Source organism: Cibotium barometz, chromosome 17, assembly GCF_041138505.1.
Source record: "Cibotium barometz isolate CiBa-2024 chromosome 17, ASM4113850v1, whole genome shotgun sequence".
Classification (NCBI taxonomy): Eukaryota; Viridiplantae; Streptophyta; class Polypodiopsida; order Cyatheales; family Cibotiaceae; genus Cibotium; species Cibotium barometz.
In genome coordinates this window covers 28,294,346-28,316,229 of record NC_141062.1, presented here as the reverse complement: position 1 = coordinate 28,316,229, position 21,884 = coordinate 28,294,346, and the positions used below count along the sequence as shown (strand labels likewise).

The 21,884-nt window shown below is 43.5% G+C and overlaps 2 protein-coding genes across 4 annotated transcripts in view; both read right to left on the bottom strand.

The window, feature by feature from the left end:
* Window positions 1-16,118, bottom strand: part of LOC147629860 (uncharacterized) — a 43,895-nt gene extending 27,777 nt beyond the window's left edge. The window contains exons 1-2 of one of the 3 annotated variants that reach the window (XM_086811394.1): window positions 15,423-16,075; window positions 6,364-6,510 (exon numbers count right to left, since the gene is read on the bottom strand). The gene's annotated coding sequence lies outside the window, so the exon portion shown is untranslated. Of the gene's footprint in view, window positions 1-6,363; window positions 6,511-15,412 lie in introns of all 3 variants that reach the window. The other 2 variants (XM_086811392.1, XM_086811393.1) reach the window with 2 other exon arrangements.
* LOC147629861 (uncharacterized) lies at window positions 8,224-11,706 on the bottom strand. The gene is made up of 4 exons (XM_086811391.1): window positions 9,832-11,706; window positions 9,356-9,701; window positions 9,039-9,200; window positions 8,224-8,914 (listed from the first exon to the last, which is right to left on the bottom strand). The coding sequence occupies exons 1-4, from the start codon at window positions 11,304-11,306 to the stop codon at window positions 8,492-8,494; spliced, it is 2,406 nt and encodes an 801-aa protein (XP_086667517.1). The 5' UTR covers window positions 11,307-11,706; the 3' UTR covers window positions 8,224-8,491.
* Window positions 16,119-21,884: the final 5,766 nt, after the last annotated feature.

Sequence of the window (21,884 nt, the reverse complement as noted above, 5' to 3'; positions counted from 1 at the left end):
CGATCAAATCCACCTTGCAACTTCCCCCACTCGCCATGGAGGGTATGTATGATATCGAGCCAAATGCTCTTGATAGACTCAGCTGACGGAGTGTGGGCACCCTTAATGGCTTCGCTACATCTAGCTTGCCATATGTGCCAGGCTGCAATGCTACTGCAAATCTCCCATCTCTGGCATGAGCCTGGTCGCCAGTGAGCTGTAGGTGGGGCTGTGACTGGTACTGCGAAAATGCAGTGGTGAAAGACCTAAAAGGCTAGCCCTCCCCCATCCTCCTCATAAGCCCTGACCATCTCTGCCTCTCTGGCCCAAGCGACAATGCCTCATGTAATGATCCGGGTCGATGCCCTGTCCATAGTGAAGATGTAGAGAATCCGCCGCCAAACTTGTTAAGCCTTTGGGCAATCCCAAAGACAATGTCACTAAGACTCCTAGGGGCAGGCAAGCTGCTGGCCTACCTCCAACTGCCAAAAGCCAAGCTCCTGTGTGCCATCAGCCAAAGAAAGAGGGTAATCTTTCTAGGCTGAAAACTGTCTCAAAGCCTCTTCCAAAAATCTAAGAGGAAACACTCTGAGAGGCCTTGTGTGACTGCCGGTGTGCTACTGCTCCCGGGGCGCCGTCAATCTCTAGCATCTAGATCCTACGACCTAACCACGCTGTATATGCAAAGAAGGGAGCATCCAGAGTCAAAGTCTCCTCCCGATCAACGGGGTCATGCCATGTCTACTTGCCCGGTCCCACTAAAGGCGTGTGACCACTCCCATATGCATAGCTGCTAGAATCTCTCCCTAGCCACCTTGGCAAGTGGTGGGGGGTCTATGTGCCACTCCTGAGCCTGAGATCCAATCACCCTCACCCTCTGTAGGGTGCAGCCACTGAAATCCTCTAAAGGGAGCTCGGATCTCTAATCTGCCATGAGATCCGATAGAAAAGGTGAGCAGACTGCTGCCCTTATCCACTCCATGGACTGCCACAAGAATATCATGCCTCGTAAACACGCCTAGCCACACAGGGGGGGTCGGGTATGGGATAGGAATCAGCCACTCCTAAGGAATAGCTGAGTCGATGTCGATGCCGAGCCTATCTCTACCCCGGATCCCTGTCAAGACTCTCTCCTGCACCTCCAAGGGTAACTGTCTGTGTGCGATCCAGTCTCCAAGGGACCTAGCAAATCCTATACTCAACGCTCCCCATGATACATGAGGTCGGGTCCACAACATGTGGCCATTGGGTAAACGGATCAGGGGGTTCCAATGGCTGCCGAAGCCGCTCCTCTGAGACTACAGAAGCAGTTTGCCTAAGGGCCAGCCTGAGGTGGTCCCAAGCTCGAAGTAAACTGGGCGGCACAAATCTGTCCTCAAAAGCTAGACTAAAACCGTGGGCCTGCATCTCTGTGAAGATCCATCTGGTGCTCTGTGGCCAAGGGCCCGCTAGACTCGGGGTGCGGGCTCATATGCAAGCCAACAAGTCGTCCTTCCAAGGCTCACCACCAAGGAGGAGTCCTCGAACAATCAGCTTGCCCAGCAGGGCACGGCTCTGAATAGCAAGGTCAATGAGGCCTAGCGCCCCCTCTACGGCGTGGCTGAATGATCACTCTCCATGCCACCTTGGCCTTGGCAAACCTCCCGTAACTAGCTGCCCATAAGAAGTTCTGGATCAACCACTGTACCTGGCCAATACAAGCTCGAGAGAAGGGCCAACACAAAGTGATGTACCGCATAGTGGCAAGAAGAACCTCGTTCCCCACCACCACTCTACCTACAAGGGAGAGTCTCATGCAACTCCAGTATAAAAGCTTGTTCTAAATACTCAGAAGAAGAGGAGCGAGTTGCTACTCAAGAAATATCAATGCCCACCTGGCATCCAAGATAGTGAACAGGAGTGCCCCTCGGGATCCACTGGAAAGCCTCAACTGGGTGCCAAGTCAAGGCGGGTGCAGAGCCTACCCAAAAACCACACGACTCATGCCAATTGACTAGTGCTCCTAATGCGCGACAAAAGATCTCGATCGCATCCACAAATCTCTGGAGATTCCCCACATCTCCTGAAAGGTAAGCTACTGTGTAATCTACAAACTCTAAGTCAAGTAGCTCCTCCTAAGGGCGGAGGAGGAGAGACAACCCTTGAAGCCCGGTCTCCTGGGCTAAGAGAAAACTACTCATGGCCTCGACAACGAATAGGAGGAGGTAAGGTGCCAGAGGACAGCCCTGCCGACCGAGTGGAAAAGGGAAAATCTATCGCCACGGGCTCCCTGAATGAGAACCTGGCTGTGTGAGGCTGAGTAGAGTCCAGAAACCCCACAAATCCACTCCACAGGGAATCCCATCCGTCTCATCGTGCCCTCCAGAAAGCTCCAATCCACCCTATCATAAGCTTTCTCAAAATCTAGTAGTAGCACTATGAGGTCCGGCTGCCGCATCTTGGCCAACGCTATCGCCTCCCAGAAGGTGAAGATGTTGTCCAAGATGCTCCGACCTGAACAAAGCCAATCTGAGTGTCATGAATTAAGTCATAAAGTCTCATGCTAATGGCCTTGGCCAAGATCTTATAGGCAATCCCTAGAAGAGTGATGGGTCTCCACAATCTCCAATCTGTCACCACCCTCCTTAGGAATCAAATGTATTAAACCCTCTGAGAGGCTCTCTGGCATGGCACTTGTGAGCATAATCTCACTGAAGGCAGCTCAAAGGCTGCCTTCCATGAGGTCGCAATGACGAAGAAAGAAAGAGACTGGAAGCCCATCCGCCCCCACGCATTTTCCCCTGGGTAGTGCCGTCAACGCCTCCACCAACTCCTCTGCAATGAATGGGGTCGATAAGAAGGACCGAAGAGAGGGGGAACCACCTCTCTCGTGTGCCGCCAGACCCTCTCGCGCGTGTCCATCACCTATGGGGATAATGGGGCACCAGTGAGAAGAGATCAGAAGAAATCAGTGGCGATGGCTCTCACATGGGGGGGATCAGAAACAATAGTTCCATCCTGGCCACGCAACCTGTGAATACCATCTCTCCTCCTGTGGGGGCCGACTATCTCAAAGAAATCCCCTGTGACTCTGTCACCGGCCTCAGTGCAAAATGAAGCTCTGGCATGGTACCTGTACTCCATCCTCCTCTCCTCAATGGATCTAATCTCCGTGCGAGCGACAGCAAGGTGAGTCTCAATCTACGGGCTATCTCGGCAACTCTCTCAAAGCCGCTGTAAAGAGGCCACACCCCTCCTCAGACTCCTCTTCTTCTCCCGAAATCCCTCCAATCTGCTCTGGACTGCCTCTTGCAAGAAGCCACTGATCTCCCCTAGGCCTCATCTAAAGTGCACACAGCAGACCCTGAGATAGAGTCCAATCCCGCCCATATTTACTGTAGATCTCAAGGTCTTGAATGAGGCTGTCCAGAATCCTAGCCTCTATCATGTTGAAGCCACTACCCATGCACCAAAAATCAGCCTGGGGAAGGGCCTGTCAGACTGTGCTCCAAAAGAGGGCTCTACCTACAACAGCGTTTGGGCATAAACATTGAGGGAGCCAACGCTATCATCTCCAATCAGTGACTCCTGACTGGTAAAATCTTCCAGCATCGGCGGGTCCGCCCCTCAGAAAGGTGATGCTCATAGAGGAAAAGAATGTCTATAGGTCCCCCAACATCTTTGAAGCTCTCCTCCAAGGATGCCTCCTCTCTGAAAGCACTGAGGCCCCCCTAAACCTTGTATGTTCAATGAGACTATCCTCATATCAATCTCTGTGTGAGGCGGAACTAGCGGAATTGCACTCCACTCAAAGAGTCTTGGGCGAGGGTTTAGACGAGGAATAATGACAATCCGTCCTGGGACGAAGGCGCGGCAAGTGGGTGCGGATCCTACCCTCCAAGTGATGCCACTCTATCTGAGCAAGAGTATGCACACTCATGCAATGCAAATCTTTGCACAATCACTGCATAAATTTGGAAACAAGGCTTGCAATGCGAAAAGCCCCAAATTTCTGTGCACGAATAGACTGTTTTATGTGTCAATTGCCCATAAATCACGAAAGACCCAAAAATCTGTGTACTAATGAGCTTTAATTGTGCAATTAAGCACTAATTTTAGGAAAGCCCCAAATTTCTCTTTGTCCTGTAACTGCAATTGTGCAATTAAGCACTAATTTCTGAAAAATCCCCAAATTTTCTCTGAACCCTACAACCAAAACTTGCCCTGTACTGCTACCTGCACCTGAATTTTGCAATGAAGCAAGTAATTCACAAAAGCCCCATGAACCGAAAATCAAGCACCTCAATTGCCTCGACCAGATCTGAATTGCACAGGTGTTGAGAGAGACTCCATTGCACATTGGAAAGTTCTTTTTGAATTTCTGTTTCAAGGGAAATCATTTTAGACACTGGAGAATTTTTATATCCAAAAATATCTCAATTTTGAATTACCTCTCTCTAGATATTTTGAATTATCTCTCTCTAGACATTTTGAATTACCTCTCTAGAGAGGGTAAAACAGGACCTTTCTTTTATTTCAGAGAGGGGAATAATTATAAGATCAGAAGGGAACGTTCTTACACCCATACACCTCAAAAGCTAGAGGGAGGAATCTTACATCCTACCCCACTTAAAAAACGCGAGATGTCCTCATCTCGCAAACTAGAGAACAACTCTTTCCCTTAAGATCCAATTGATTTTGGGGTTCCTTATAGTTTGGTCAACCCAACAGAATCCTAGGATAAAGATCCCTTATATAGAACTCATCATCAGATAGCAATTCATTGAGATCATATCATTCATATTTTTACCCTCGCCTAGCACTCACTTCCTCCACACAGCTTGCAGATGAGGGAGACACCCAGTGTTCGTATGCCCAGATGCGCACATGGCTGGCCTTTCATGGCATGAGTATTGAGCCCAGATGCGCACATGGCTGGCCTTCCATGGCATGAGTATTGATGTACTCCCGCCATTTGCTTACAGCCTAGACTGCCCATTCTTAGATCTCAGCCGTTCAGAGCTGAATCGGGTGATCAGGATGGACATTGTGAGACTAGATACAGAGAGGACATGGGTCAGGCCCCCGCAGCCATTGGGCACAAAAATGGCACACTACCATAGTCATTTTCTACCCCTCTTCGGACGGGTTTATTATACACCATGCTTACATGGACACGCACCTCTCACATGGTATTCGGAGTGCTATAGGACAGATTCGCACCTTCACACCAGCTGAGGATAGAGACAGGTCGATATGAGGATATATCACTAGAGGACCGCATATGCCAGCTTTGCCATCAGGAGGTGGAGTCGAAGGAACACTATATGTCGTTGTACTGTCTAGTATGAGATCCAAGGGAGGTACCGCTGCCTGTTCCGTGAAGGCTTTGGACCTTTGCATCGCATCATGGACTTTGAGGACCAAAGGTGCTTAGGGCTCTTCATACTTGAGCTTAGGCGCCACAGAGAGAGCCTATTGAGGGACAGGAGGGCAGTGGGACCAAAGCCGCCTAGACAGAGAGCCCTCATAGATTTTTTCAAAGCCAGCATTGTAACCCCACTAGCCTCTACTCCCCCATCTACAAGCCTACCTGGCAGACCACCCTCCAGAGGAGTCACCCTGGACAGAGCCATTGCCATCTGTAGAGCGAGACGCCCACGACCACGAGGATTGCGTCCACGACTCCCTCACCATCGGCAGATTCGAGCCATTGTTGCCCGCCACCGGAGGAGTTTACCGCAACGATTCAACAGTTCAGCTTTCAGCTCTTAGCTCTCTTAGGATGTTACTATTTTCATTCTTTCTTTCAAATTTGTTATGATGAGACATCATCATCATCAGTTGTACCTTGTTTTGGTCTCATGGGCCATTTCGGCCTTTAGGAGACGTTAATATATCTTTCTTTCTTTCTCTCTCTCTCTCTCGCACGGAGCCATCTCACTAATACCATGAAATCCATCATGGTATTAAAGCCAAGTTAAGCTACGTGCCTCAATCGAGTCGACAATAGCACTACATCATGGTATCAGAGCAACTGCCCACACAATATAGTTGTCCCCCTCTGCGCCACCATCCACCTGCCCAGAAGGCCTGTCAGAGCTGCCTGCCCTACTCTGCCCCTCCGTTTGATTCGCTGGCCCAAAAGGGCCGCCTGCACTCCCTTCTGCTATCCATGCGTTGGGTGCCTCCCCACTCCACTTGCAACTCCTCACGCCCACCTACAACCTTCATCACCACTACCGCCGTTGGATCATCGTCAATGATCCACTGTACCCCTCCTGTATCAATTCACATTTAGATATTTTCACAAATGAGGTGATATTCATCCAATTAAACATTCCAACATTAGTATAAATTAGGCCTTTTTTCAAAATAGGACATGACAAAGTCAAACAGACGTACCTTAGCCCTAGAAAGATTCAACAAGAACAACTTCCCGACATAGCAAACCAAAATCAGGCTAAAGCTGATGCAGGACGGGCTCTGGAATGTCGTTAACGGAGCAAAGGAGAAACCTGAAGGTGCCTCTACATCGCCAGTCGTGCAAGCCTGGAACGACAAGAACAACCAAGCTTTGGCACATATAGATCTTGGAAACTGGTAGACAATCTTATACATCACCTCGACTTCGACTAAACTTTAAAGAAGATATAGAATAAGTTTGAGAATCTCTTTGGCAATAAAATTAACAATTCGAAAGTCTTTCTCAACCAAAAATACTACAATCTCAAAATGAAAGAGCACCATTCTCTTCAAGAGCACCTCAACACCATAGGCTCTCTCTTACAACAATTGGGTGTCTTAAAGGCCAACATTGACAAAGATGACAAAAAGATGGTACTCTTCTTCAGCCTAGAAGAGACTGAGAGGTTCAAAGAAGTGCTATCTACACTGCGATGAAAACATGGTGGCTAGCCGACAACTTCAAGAGCAAGCTATTAGCACCATTGACTTGGAGAAGGGTTTCTTCACAAAACAAAAGAGCGAGAACAAAAGGAAAGCTATCAAATGCACCTTCTGCAAGAAGCTAGGTCACACAAAAGAACATTACTTCAAAAGAATGGTAGAAGAACAAGAGAAGAATCATCATGCCAACTCAGTGGCTGAAAATGCAGATGAAGATGAAGAGTTTGAAGATGCTCTAAAGCAACCAGAAACCTCTACTTCAACACTTGAAAAATGTTTCGCTACCACATTCTCTGATCTGTCTCTTTCAGAGATAGATATTGATTCGGCATTCTAAATGTTATAGAGTGTCTTGTGTTATAAAAGACTCCAATACTTCAATTTATCCATGTTTTGAGTCCGGGAGGTAGTTTAGGATGGCATGTGTGGTCAAGCCCCGTATCAGGCCTAGCATGAAAGTCAAGGTGTTGGCCAATATGATCTTTTGAATCACATGTGCGACTATGGGCCCAAATCGCCATAGATATGAAGGTCAATCCTTATAACACCACCCTGACTCCGAAGCGAGGTTAGTTAGGATTTGTTGAATTTACAGCAATGTGATGAGCTATAGTGAATCAAATGCTAGAATCAACATCATTAGAAAAGAGATTAGACGATAATTAAGACGTGATTAGTGAGCAATTAACTGATAGCTTAATGTAAGCATGGATAATCAAAAACCAGCAAATTCTCATTAGGCCAATGCCTCAATTTATAGAGTTTACATCCAAGCATCTAATCCCACTAATCTCTCCTTGATTCACTCCACCACTTTTGCTTGATTCTCTCCACCTCTTCCCAGAATATCTCCACATCTCTTAAATCTTCTCATGCTATCCTTTATTCTCTCCCAGTAGATACTTATCACCTTTTCACAGCTTCTCACTCATTTACAGATTCTCTTTTACAGCCTCTTGCTAAGGGCTTGTTCCCGCACACACCCTATTCACTTGTATATTTCAACACCTCCCCTCAAGTGAATAATGCTAGCTCACCTGGACCCTATACCAGATTTCTCTCTTACTTGGTAGTCCGCGACCAGTGCCTCAAGTCCCTAAACTCATAGTCCTTGACACTCTCTCTCTCTATGTGTCCAAGGCTACTACCAATGCCCGTGACCTTGACTAAAGTCCTCACACATACATCCAAGGTTGATGTGTACGTACTGTACGTTGTGTATATGTACGTACTGTACGGTGTTCCGTACAGTAAAATTTTTTATGTACGTAAAAATACGTACCATTGGCAAACAATAGGACATTCAACACCTTTCTACATTTAAGGTACATAAAAGTTTGAAACATTCAAGAATCAAAATAAACCAATTTGCATGTAGTATGTACTAATTTCAAAACACATCATATACTTGACACAATGGCTGTCAAGACAAAATAGACGTAGAAAGGCTCATACTAGAGCATACAAATAACAAATGTCTGATGTCAACCTAAAAGGCTCATACTAGAGCATACAAATAACAAATCATAAATGTCTGATGTCAAGAGTCAAGACTCAAAAGTAAAAAACACTAAGCAATAACAAAGAGTCTCGACTCGACTCTCGAGACTCTACTCTTTGAATCTCAAAACTCCTCATCGGATGAGGATGATGACACTCCTGAAGAGAGCAAGTCCCCATCTGTCAGGACGTTGCCCTCTTCATCATACTCTGGCTCTGCCATCATACTCTGCTGTCCTGGATCATCATCCTCCGTAGGCTGAATGAGAGGAACAGCCTCATTTGCCCGTCTCCGAGGAGTACGGACAGGAAGCTTTCCTCGCCGAATGGTCTCTCGTCGTGAAACTTCTGGACCTGCATCTCGCCCGACTAACGGGAGACTGAGAACTCGCGCACGTGACCTCGTCACACGTCGATCCACACTCTCCAGCTCTCTGTGCAGCATGCGAATAATCTCCTCCTGATCGTTTCTCACAAGCTGCTGCTGCTGCTGCTCAGTCTCCTCTGCACTCCCCTCCGAGACCAACTTCAATTTCGATGGATCTGTCTGTTAAAAAACAAAATGCAATTCAGTGTTCACATTATTAACAGCGTAGAAAGTAGTAATTAGTAATTACAAATATTCGCTTGTAATATGTATAAACGCTAGCCCAAAGTTTCAACTTTCTAACCTGCTTGGGTGTCCCCAAAGCGTGGTAATCTCGCACAAGCTTCATATTTGCTCGGCAGTAGACCAATCTCTCTAGCTGTGCAGTGCTGAGTCGATTACGGATCTTCGTGTGAATTAGCGAATAAGCGCTCCAATTGCGCTCGCATCCACCAGCAGAGCAATCCTACATGTCACATGTGCATTGTGACGTGTCAATGGTGACAAATTACAATGGACATTGGACATGGTCATAGACAATAGACATTGATGATTGGACAATGAACCATGGTCCCAGGTCCAAAACACATGTATGAAAAATGTAAAGATAGAAAACTTTACCTGTGAGAGGACACGTAAAGCGATACGAGTGAGCTTTGGAAGACCTTGTCTTCCATAACTCTGCCACCATGTAAGAGAGAACTTCGTTGCCTCCGGCCTCAACGCCACAGCTCTAGTAAAGGATGACCCTAAATTATTTTCATAGCTTGCGAGCTCTGCATCAATGTCCAACTGCTCATCCTCCTCGCAAATCAAGCCAATGTACGCATCCTTGCCCTGTAGTAGACTCCTGTCATTAAAAAGAGTTGGCTTCTTGTAGAAAGGATGAAGCAATGCAGCCATCGCATGAATGGGCCGACTCATAAATGTCCATCTCTTGTCTACAATAGCCAAGATCTCTTCCCGACTGTAAAAGCATTGACGCAACATTAGTTAACAGGCTGAATTTTGATTATAGTATTTACTATTATACATTATAGTATTGTACTAAATAGTTAATAGACTCGAGAGTAATCATTGCAGAAGCAAGTACATACCGATCAAGCGCCAGTGATCTGCAGCCTCTGATGTGTGTCTTCATCTCTGAGAAGAGATGATAGACTAGGCCCATGGTGGAGCCCTCCATGTCTGTGACACGCAGCAACACATAAATTGGCTGCAATGCTACTATCATAGCCTGCACCTCCGACCAAAAGGACTCATCAAGCACCCGCCGCTGTATGTATCTAGTGGACTCCTCCTGTGCGTGATGCATCTCTCTCCACTTCGGGTCCACTACTGTCTGTAGAAGTGGATCCCTCACTGCATAGAGTCGCTGCAACACAAGATACATATATGCAAATCTGGTCTTCAAGGGCCGCACCATGTCAAGTGTACTGTGACTCCTAAAGATAGCCAATGCCTTGTGCTTTTTGCGAAAAAAAGTAGTCATTTTTGTGGCATCGGAAACAATAGGCAACACCCATGTTAACTTCCCAATGTCCTCCATCAACAAGTCAAGACAGTGAGCTGCACATGGAGTCCAGACAATGTTCTTAAACTCTGCCTCAATCATCTCACCCATAGCCTTGCAATTGGAGGCGTTGTCAGTAATAACCTGCACCACATTCTCTGGGCCAACCTCAAGTATAGCCTGCCGGATGTGCTCATAGATAAACTGACCTGTAATCCGCTCTCCAGCCTTTCCTGCATCAACAGCACGCAAGAAGTACGTGCCAAGGCAAGACGACACAAGAATATTAATGATGTGTCGCCTACGAATGTCACTCCAGCCATCTGAAATGATGGTGCACCCAAACTGCCCCCAACCTGCCTTCACTGGTACCAATGCCTTATCTATCAATGCTTTCTGCTCCTCAAGCGTAGTGGTCCGCATCTTATTGTATTCCAACCCCGACCAATCCTCTGTGTGTCCAACCTGGGCTATGGCTCTGACCATCCTCTGCCACTGCTCAGTCCTCAAGACATGAAAGGAGATGTTGCACTCAATGAGAGTGCGAGCAATCTCCATCTCAGCCACTTTCTGGCGCTCCTTCACCCAAGAAAGAGAGGCAACTCGAGAAGGCAAGGTAGTCTGCCTTGGTGCATGCATCTCTCCATCATCCTTCACATAGTCCTGCTGCTCATGCATGGTACGAGCCCTCTTCCTACTACCAGTGGGCTGCTCCTCCTGAACCTGTGAAGAACCACCCAAGTCTCCCAAGAGTGCATCATGGAGAGCATCCTGTGTCTGTTGACTACCTTTCACCTTTTTCCCTGCACCCATTGCTGGAAAATTCTCAGCAATCAACTTATCCCTAATGTCCTTTGGTACTGCCTTGCACCCTGCACAGTTATTGGTTGTGCCAATGCCTGTCAAGTGCATAACGACGCGAGAAATGGTGCTGGTGAGCTGAAAGTTGCAATACTTGCATTGCCATCGTCGCGTGCCAGATCCAGCTTGCCCTGGCGTGTTGACAATGCGGATCACATTGGTGTGCTCTTGCCAATACGGGTTAGTTGGCTTAGGCATGATGGCTCTTGAGACTTTTGTCTGCACCTGCCAAGTGCGCAGCACATATGCAAGAGAAAGAGATAAGACTCAAGACTCAAGAGGGAGAGAAAGAGAGAGAGAGGAAGATGCTCAGTTTACCTACACGCACGCCTGGCGGCAAATTTCCAACGCTGTGGTCGCCTGGGCTTTTTCGAAATCTTCCTGCTATCGCCTCTCTGTAACGCACGCTCTCTGGAGTCTAATAATTAAACTTGAAAGGCCTAGTATGTACCCAAAGGCAGCCGCCAGGCGGGCGCCCATTCATACACGCTCGGCGATTTTCAGCATTAAAAAACCCACACGTACGGATCGATCCGTACGTGTACGGATCCGTACAGTACGGCCGTACGGTACGGATCAGATCCGTACGTACGTATATATCAACCATGCATACATCTACCACATGGCCTACATCATCAGTGGCTCAGAGATGATTTTACTCTGTTGGGACAAGTTACATTGGGTTGTGGGGTAACTCTCTCTCTCTCTCTCTCTCTCTCTCTCTCTCTCTCTCTCAGAAAAGATGATCTGACTCCACTTCCTTAGGAGCCTCCATGAAGTTTGCCGATGTTGTTCCTTCTCCACTGGGTTTGCTATAGCAGACTCTTGCCATGTGTCCTGGCTTTCCACAGTTGTGGCAAGTGAAGGTCCTTCCTCCTACTCTGCCTCTTCCTCGTCCTCGTCCTCGAGTAAAGAATGCTTTTTCTTCTCCTGCTGTTGAGTCCAGCCATTTCTTCTCTTTGACCCTGGTCTCTTGCTCTAGTAGAGCTCCTTCTATCTCGTGCAGCTTTAATTCAAGTACATTCTTTAATGTTGCTACAATGTTTTCATATTCACCTTTGTCCACACTCTTCAGAAGCACTGCTAGTGCCTCATCATCTTCTACCTTTTTGCCAATGGCTGCCAGTTGTTGCTTAATGCTTTTATATTTGTTCAAGTATGTGATTAAAGGTTCACTTTCGTTCATATCCAGTTTGTAGAATTGCATTAACAGATTTATCTTTGAATTTTTTGCGTTCCAAATAATTTATCGAGTTCATTCCATGCATCTTTTGTCCATTGTATCCCTGTGATGTGATGAATGATTTCATTATTTAAACTGAGTGCGATAAGTCCTAATGCTTTCTCATTCCTGCTCTTCCACTCATTTTCCTACTCACCCACTTGTGTCTGTGTGTGTTCAACCCCTACAAGGGTTATTGTGCTTGTGTGTGTGTGCGCGTGCGCGTGTGCGCGTTAGAATAAATATCTAGATATTATACATAATTGACATAAGCAATGATGTCATTCAGATGAGCCTAACGCTATAAAAGCATTGTACTTGGTGAAGCTTTAACAATCACATCAATTAATATCATTGATTCATGCAGCACATCTCTCTCCTAGCACATCTCTCTCCTGTGTTTACTCGAAGTACCATCGTCTCTCTCTCTCTCTCTCTCTCTCTCTCTCTCTCTCTCTCTCTATGTATGTATGTATAGATATGTATATGTATAGATAGATAGATAGAAGAAGAAGAAGTCCTTTTTAACGTCATAGGAACAATCCCAAGAGAACAAATATATATATATATATATATAAACATGCTTCCACAAGCACCCGTATTTTATGGTACCAGTGAGATATAAATATATATATATATATTTATATACGTAGCCATCTCACTGGTACCATAAAATACGGGTGCTTGGTGCTTTTGTATATGTATATATATATATATATAAACATGCTTCCACAAGCACCCGTATTTTATGGTACCAGTGAGATGGCTACGTATATAAATATATATATATACGTAGCCATCTCACTGGTACCATAAAATACGGGTGCTTGGTGCTTTTGTATATGTATGTATATACATATACATATACATATATATATATATATATATATATATAGGCAGCCATCTCACTGGTCCCTTAAAATACGGGTGCTTGTGGAAGCATGTTTATGATGGATCGATTGCGACTAGTATCTAATCAAACTTAAAACCATGCACAACAAATTCGTGCTCAATACACAATAGATAGAGATGACCTAATCTACCATGTATCACTAACGTGAAGTATATACAATGCTGAATAGAGATACTCAATGGTAGCACTACTCCTGAGCACTCAATGACTCAATAATGACTACCTAATCAATCAATGAATATGATGAAGACCTAGACTCCCATTTATAGTGTCGTAACGTTGGTGAGTTGGCTACGAACTCTACCAACCCTAATAATAATGTCCAACTAAGTTTTTTGTTTTTCGAGCCGGGGTAAGGGGCGGTTGGAGCCATCCTTGGACTTAAACAAAGATAACCCAATAATTATGTCCACACTTGGCTGCTCCTTGGGCACCTAGACAATGTTACAATGAATTGGCACAATAGCCCTTACAAACACATGAATCCAACCACATACTCGAACTTTGCGCTAGCCAATGGGTAGAAGCATGTCCACGTCACACTTGCGAGAGTGTGCACATGATAGCATCTTTTTGGAAGCTATCTTTCTTCTTCTTCTTCTTCTTCACATTTTTGCATGCAGACTGAGTCAGGGTTAGGGCTTGGAGCCTTTACATTTGGTAAATGTTACAACCCTAACGAATACATGTTGGCAAAGTGTGGGACATGTTGGTGACAAAGCATATTAAGTGTGCGCACGTAACGTTTATGAGCGATGATTATAAGGCAAAAAATCAATGATGTGTAGCACGGGGTACCAACAGGGACACAAGGGGCATGTGAGTATGGTTCGAGGCCAGCAAGGTTCACACCGGACACAAAGGCCACTAGTATATAAAATGGTAGGGTGGTTAAACATAGTATGCCATGCTAGGGTTTCATCTTTTCGGAAGCCATCTTCATCTTCTTCTTCATCACATTTTTGCATGCAGCCTGAGTCAGGGCTAGGGATTGCAGTCCTTACAGGGAGCTAATTTCTGCAGGTAAAAAGCTGAGGGCTGAAAGGAGGACTGGATGCACAAATAGGGGAGCGATGAGAGGTAAGAATTGCACTATTGTCCTTTTTTCACCTGCTAAAACTAACCCTCAAGACCCATCTATCAAAATTGTGACAGACTCAACCATATGCTTGGGCAGAGGCACTTTTTCTAGCACAGTTCTAACCCGTTTGCATCACCTTTCTGTACTGCTCTGTAATATTCCAGAAACGAAATGGGATTAATGTTCTATAATCAAAATGCATGTAGGAACGGGGGCGAAGAGAGTGCGCCAAACACAAATGAGGATTGTGGCAGTGCAGCCCAATGGCAGAGATCCTGAAGGCAAGAAAGCCTTTCAAAACATGCATCCATCCGTTGGCCAATCCATTAAATCTCCAGTATTGGAGGGCCTTTGAAAGGTACCCTATGACAAGGGGCAATGAAGTTAATGGGCAGGAAGACTCCATGTCTGAAGGGCGACCCTGGTGATAGCCTAAGAGGCAATGAAGTAAATGGGTGGAAGGCTCCTTGTAAGCGGTGATAGCCACAGCCCATCAATAAAGAAAACTAAGAAGCTTTATAGACAAACCTTTCCCATAAAAAGGGGAGATCTCACCAGCCTGTAACTCACAGGCCAGGGATCCCCTGCCGATTCGAGTAAGGAAAGGGGTTGGGGGGGGGGGGATTGAGGGATTTCTGCTGATCGAGAAAGGAAAACTTACCCTTCAGACCCCGACAGACTTCAGGAGTGATGAAGCATATAGGCAGGAAGAAGCACTGTAGCCCTTACCCGACAACCCAAAAGCTGATTGTCCTAGATGTCGGAAACGTCTCCATAGTAGCTGAATATCACATTCTCTGATAAGAGGACCTGGCCGTCCATAATGCTTACGTATTATGCATAAGCTAGGGATCAACATCATTTAGCATCTAGAATGGCAACCATCTACGAGCATTAGACCAAACTCAAGACACAAGCGGACAGATACCAAGCATTAAACCGGTCATCAGGCAATAAAGTAAACCAAGTACAAACAAGAGATCAAACCACAGGATGGATCATTTCGTAGCACGCCAACACAGCTGCAATGAAGAGAAATGGCGATGCAATGAGAAAGTGGAGAATGCTATCAAGACAGTAACTCTTGCCTGGAATTACCTCACAATTTCTGGCCCCTGCACTTTCACAATAGCTGGCCCCCGATGCTCATATTCATATCCGAAAAATGCTGCCTCTTTCTGCGCACCTGCAGAATCCTTCACCGTCCACCTGATGCCTATATGACTCTATACACTAAATGGCCAAGGGTGACAGACGCTGTTTAAACGCAGGGAAGGGTAAAATTTGTGCAGAAAGGAAAGCGCAGGTAAAGCCTCCGCACAATGGAGTGTGAAACGCAGGCAAAATTAGGGCTTATGCAGAAATGCAAGCAGTGCGAATGCAAAAAGGTGGGACATTTGCAGGGGAAGTGAGGATTCAGCAGGAAAAGTTGGGGTTTCCGCAGAGGAAGTTAGGATTACCGGAGCTTTCTGCAGGTATGGAAAGCTGCAGTTAGTGCAGGAATCCTTTTTTATGGACAGCTTGCGCTTCCCAGGAAGCGCGGCTATGGAATGAAAGCGACGGTGATTGGATTTTCCAAAGAAAAAAGAAAGAGGGTAAGGGGTTCAGCTATGCGGAGCAGAAGCGTTTCTAAACAGGGTGCAGGTCACAGGTGCGCGAAGACGAGCGCGTGTGTTTCCTCTGTCTTTCGAGGAGGCGTGGAGGAGGACGCCTTCACACACATCGCTTGCCAAAAGTCCATTTACATCAAAGTTAGCAGATTAAGAATGTGGTGCCTACCCTTAAGAGAGGCACGGAGAGAAAATACCAACAACCACCCCCTTAAGATTCTAAACTAAGTGAGAGAAGAGGAGAGAGAGAGAGCACCCACCACAATAACTTTTGCACCAAACTTAACATCTCATCACCATTTTATAAGAGCGAACCAAACTTGCTTTGATCCTCCTTTGCTTTAAAAACTCGAGTTGATCCAAACCCCACAAACTACCCTAGAGCAACTTTGGTTCTCTTTTGCTATTAAAAACTCAAATTGATCCAAACCCCACAAACCACCCTAGTGAGTCAGGAAGGCATGACAAGACAATGTTTGAATCTCACAAGAAAATTGTATTGTAATACAAACCACTATTTTTCACCTTAAGCCTCACTTCAAGGATCCGTGCTCTTTTCTCTTCCTTATGCTCACCACAAAGCCATAAAGATATTGAAGCCTTTGAATTGGTGTTATGATGCTAGTAAAGATATAGTGGTTTAAAGATTGGACGATTATGTGTCCAAGGGAGTAAACTCAAGATATAGTGGTGTTATGATGCTAGTAAAGAATGATCTCAATCCCAATATCATAGCTAACCATCCCAATGGTATAAATTTTTGTAAAGGGGGAAAGAATATGGCTCATTAATGTTTATGGGGCTCACAACTATAAGCTCAAGTGTGATACCCAAAGTTTGGTTTAAGTGTTGCTTGCATTTTCCTAGAAGTTAAGCCATGCTTAAACATTTTGTGCAAGCTCTTAAAGGATTAGCCTTCCAAGATAACTAATTATTTGTTGTCATAGCCTACCTACCTCAAAGACTTAGATGTGTTCTCTTTCATGCACTTCCTCGACATTAAAATTTGTGATGCCTATAAGTAAGCATCCATGGCAAAGATATGATTAATACATAAATCCATTTCCCCAAAACAAAAAACCATATGTGCCACAAAATTAATCTATCACATGAATCCTTGACCCAAGTACACCCATCAATTTACTTTCCCATTCACACTTAGCCTCCATATGATCTCAACTCTACTCCCTATCCACGTCGCCACCTAGCCCCCTTAGCCTTCATGCTCATTCATAATTTTAGAGAGAGACAAAGAGACATTTATTAATTCTTGAGTTTTGTAAACTTGCATCTACATCTAGATCAAGGCATACTAGTAGGATATGATTCTTATTCGATCTTGTACACACATACATAAATGAACATACTCATTGAGTGTGTGAAATAAACTTTGGATTGCTCACAATGGGGATAAGTTAAAGGCTTTCAATGTAACAACTTGTTATATTTAAAAAATATAAGTATAGCACAAATTGTGAAGTACTCCAATCAATTTGGAGTCTAGACATGTGCTTGCTTGCATCCTTCCAAAATATAAATGATTAATGTGTTCATGGAACAGATGTGTCATGGGGATAGCACTTGTTGAAATGGATGTGTCGTACCAAATAGGCTTAGTATAAATAACTATTTTTATTACATACATAAGATAGGGAGTTTTTTAATGATGAGGCATTATCCATTAGTTTATATACCTTCGTTAAAGTTTGTACTAATGTCTCTAATCCATGACCAAGGGTAATTCACATAAAGAAAGAAATCAATGAGCACTGAATCCATGAGGACACCAAAATATATGTTAAATGAGCAGGCTTGCAATGAGAGTCCATGTATTTTATGTTGGAGAGAGTCGATGTATTTTATGTTGGAGATAACATGTTTAAATTTATGAGAGTCGATGTATTTTATGTTGGAGATAACATGCATCCTAGCTAATTGGCTATCTTGCATATGAGTAGAATGCCATCCAATTATTGTTGTTGTTTTGCTGCATATAATGACCGCCTACCTACTTAGGTTATCAATTTATTGGCCCTTTTTAATCTTATTTAGATTGCATAAGGTGCCATAAAATCACCCACTTAGTTAGGTTGTCAAGTAGTTAGTGATTTTCTTTTTCCTTTTTTTAAATGATTTTATGTATTAGTATGCTATACCAATTGATGCATTAACTAAAAGTTTTTACAAATATCATTACCCTATAGAACTTAGCAAAATTCAGACTTGAAGTAGCATCTTATGTACAACACTATACACATTAGCCATCTAACACATCATAATAACATAAAATACAAATATCAACAAAATTTAGACTTGAAGCAGCATCTTATGTACAACATATCGCCCATCTAACACATCATAATGACATAAAACACACACACACACACACACACACACACACACACACACACAAAACAAACATTATCTATTTGGTAACATTTTTAGTAGGTTTGAATTTCTTGAGGTGCCAAGGCTAGGTTGGGAAAATATATTAGGATTAACAAACCATTAACGTACTTTTCAAATGATGTGAGCCTCATAAGGTGTATATCTAGTGGCTTTTTGAAGCTTACCCCTTTTAACCCAAATAAATCAGAAAAATAACTCCAAGCACGTTATAACCTACTTTTCAAATGATGGGAGTCTCACAAGGTTTAGTGGTTTTTTGAACTTACCCCTTTTTACCTAAAAAATCATTTAAAAAACTCCAAGCACATTATAACCCAAAAATACACTCTAAAACATTATCAGAGTACAAATTAGTCCTTGGAATGTTCACATCCATTTCACTCACATGTGGATCTGTTCCTTAAGAGTTGTGTTGAGGGCACTAGTCCCTCTAGTACATGAGTTGTGTTGCATGTGCATATGAATGTGTGTATGAGCATGAATGTGCATGTGAATATGTGTACGAGCGTGAATGTGCATGTGCATGTGCATGTGGGTGTGTGTGTGTGTGTGTGTGTGTGCGTGCGCACGCATGTGAATGTGTTTATGTGTGTGTGTGTGTGTGTGCATGCACGCACAACATGACATGTGTGTGTACATATACATATATGTATATGTATATATACATGCACATGTGTATGTGTGTGTGTAGATGTGTGTGTGTGTGGGAGTGTGTGTGTGTGTTTGTGTGTGTGTTCATATACTATATGTATACACACACACACACATATAGATGCATACACATATACCTATCGTATACACACATGTAAATATCCACACAAACCCAAACACATATATATACATATATATTTACGCACGCACACACACACACATACATACACACACATATATATCTACGCACACGCAAACACATATATACATATATGTGTTTGTGTGTTTATGGGTGTGTACATGTAAATGTGTGCATATATATATGTGTGTGCATGTGTATGTGTATGTGTTTGTGTGTATTTGTGCTTGTGTTTATGTGTAAACGTGTGTGTGTGAATGTATGTACATGTGTGTGTGTGTGTGAATGTGTGTGTGTGTGAATGTGTGCATGTGTGAGTGTATGTGTGTGTGAGTGTATGTGTGTGTGTGTGTATGTATGTATGTATGATACGTACATATACACACACACACATATACATACATACATATATGTATGTATGTATACATACATACATATATAATATATTATGTATATATATATATGTGTGTGTATGTATGTATGTATGTATGTATGTATATATGTATATACACATGCACGCACACACATACATGTATGTGTAAGTGTGTAATATATATACATATATGTATATATACACATACATATGCACATATATATACATACATATGTACATATATATACATGCATATGTATACACACACACACACAAGTGTATTGTATATATATGTACATATGTATTGTATATGTATTGTATATATATGTACATATGTATTGTATATATATTATACATATGTATGTATATAGATACAAATATACATGTATATATATATACATACATATGTATGTATATATGTGTGTGTGTAAACATACGTACACACACATATATATATACGTATGTATATATATATATATATATACGTATGTATATATATATATACGTATGTATATATATGTGTGTGTGTGTATACATACGTACACAAACATGCACATATACATACGTATGTATGTATATGTGTGTGTATATACACACACACACACACACACACACACATACATATGTGTGTGTGTATGTGTGTGTATATATATACACACACACATATACACATACGTATGTGTATATGTATGTGTGTGTGTATGTATACATATGTATGTATATATATGTACGTATGTGTAGATATATACATACGTGTGTGTGTGTGTGTGTGTGTGTGTATGTATGTATGTATGTATGTATGTATGTTAAGATCTTTATGACACTTGGAGAAGAACTTTAATTCTCAACATAAAAATTAGAGTAAACTATAGACTTGGAATAAATTAAAAGCATAAATCTTAATAAACAAAAATTAAATTAACAGGAGAGCTAGAAAATAGGAGAGAGATCATCATCGGCACAAGACTAGGTTGAATCTCCCCTCGATGAGTGTGACCTGTTGTACCACTCACCATATTTATATGTATTAAAGTTTTCTTTAAAAGATAACTCCAAAAACAAAGCATAAGTGCTTTTGAGTTTTTGAGTGTAAAAGCTCTTCCATTGGTTGGTCGTGTAGGTTGATTTCTTGCAAATTTGCTTGGCCTATATATGTGTATGTTTTTCTTTTTTGATCTCCATGGTGCAAGACAAGCATCTGTCGAATAGGGGCTTTATAGAGCGAGACCTTGGACGAGGGCCTGTACTCACAGTACGGTCCCTCTCGGTCATGCTACATTACAACCTATGAATGACTCGCTGCATGTACATGCTAAAAGTCCCTCATCCATAGGGAAAGAAAATGTAGACCCGCAACTCGTTACTGATTCTTCTTTGAGGGTAGTGAAAAAGAAAGCTAGAAATATGGGTTCATGGAAATACGTTCATTGCATGTTGTTTTTTTGGGCATATTTATGCATGTTTTCAATTTCTTCATTTTCATGTTCCTTGCATAAACATATTAATCCTAACTATATCATACCATTGCATATACAGCTGATTAAACACATTAATCCTAACTACATCATACCAGGACACACATTAATCCTAACTACATCATACCAGGACACACAGTTGATTAAACACATTAATCCTAACTACATCATACCAGCACACACAGTTGATTAAACACATTAATCCTCGAAAATCATATAAATAAAAGGCGCATCCAAACTAAAAATATCTTCGATAAAATAATAGGTATCCCCATATAGGTTATGACTAACATTCTCTCTTGCTTGAGTTGCAATTGACCTTAGTTGCATGAATGGTATGAGAACGAAAGAGTGGATGAGATTTGGTAAGAACGAAAGAATTTTTCTGGCATCTATTTAGCATCTTCAAAATGGGGATGGTCACTGAGGGAGCTTTTCTTAGCTGCTCTTTCTCTACTTGAACAATCTCTCTCTAACTATTGCCACCATCATCTCCGCCCACCACCGCCCAACCCACACCACCCTCTCTCTCCTTTTCCCACCCTCTTCCCTCCCACTCTCTCTCTTCCCTCCCTTTCCCTATCCTGCCCTCTCTCTCTCTCTCTCTCTCTCTCTCTCTCTCTCTCTCTTTAGGAGAGAGTGTGTGGCGTGGGCTATATCCATCTCTATATCATCCTCTCTCCTTCTCCCACCCTCCGTCTCCCTCTCCCTTTCACTCTCCCACCCCCCCTCTCTCTCCTCTCTCTCCCTCCCTCCCTTTCACTCTCCCACCCTCCCTCTCTCTCGTCTCCACCCTCTTCCCTCTCTCTATCTCCTTGCCTCACCACCGCCCAATCCACCCTCTCTCTCCTTCTCCCAGCCTCTTCCCTCCTCCTCTGTTTCTTCCGTCCCTTTCCCTCTCCC

Bases quoted from the DNA above. Each gene is read 5' to 3' on its own strand.
- LOC147629861 (XM_086811391.1), bottom strand. From the start codon at position 11,306: ATGCCTAAGCCAACTAACCCGTATTGGCAAGAGCACACCAATGTGATC. The intron at 9,702-9,831 runs GTATGTACTTGC...ATGCTTTTACAG, and splicing joins AGATCACTGGCGCTTGATCG to TCGGGAAGAGATCTTGGCTA. The intron at 9,201-9,355 runs GTAAAGTTTTCT...TGTGACATGTAG, and splicing joins CTTTACGTGTCCTCTCACAG to GATTGCTCTGCTGGTGGATG.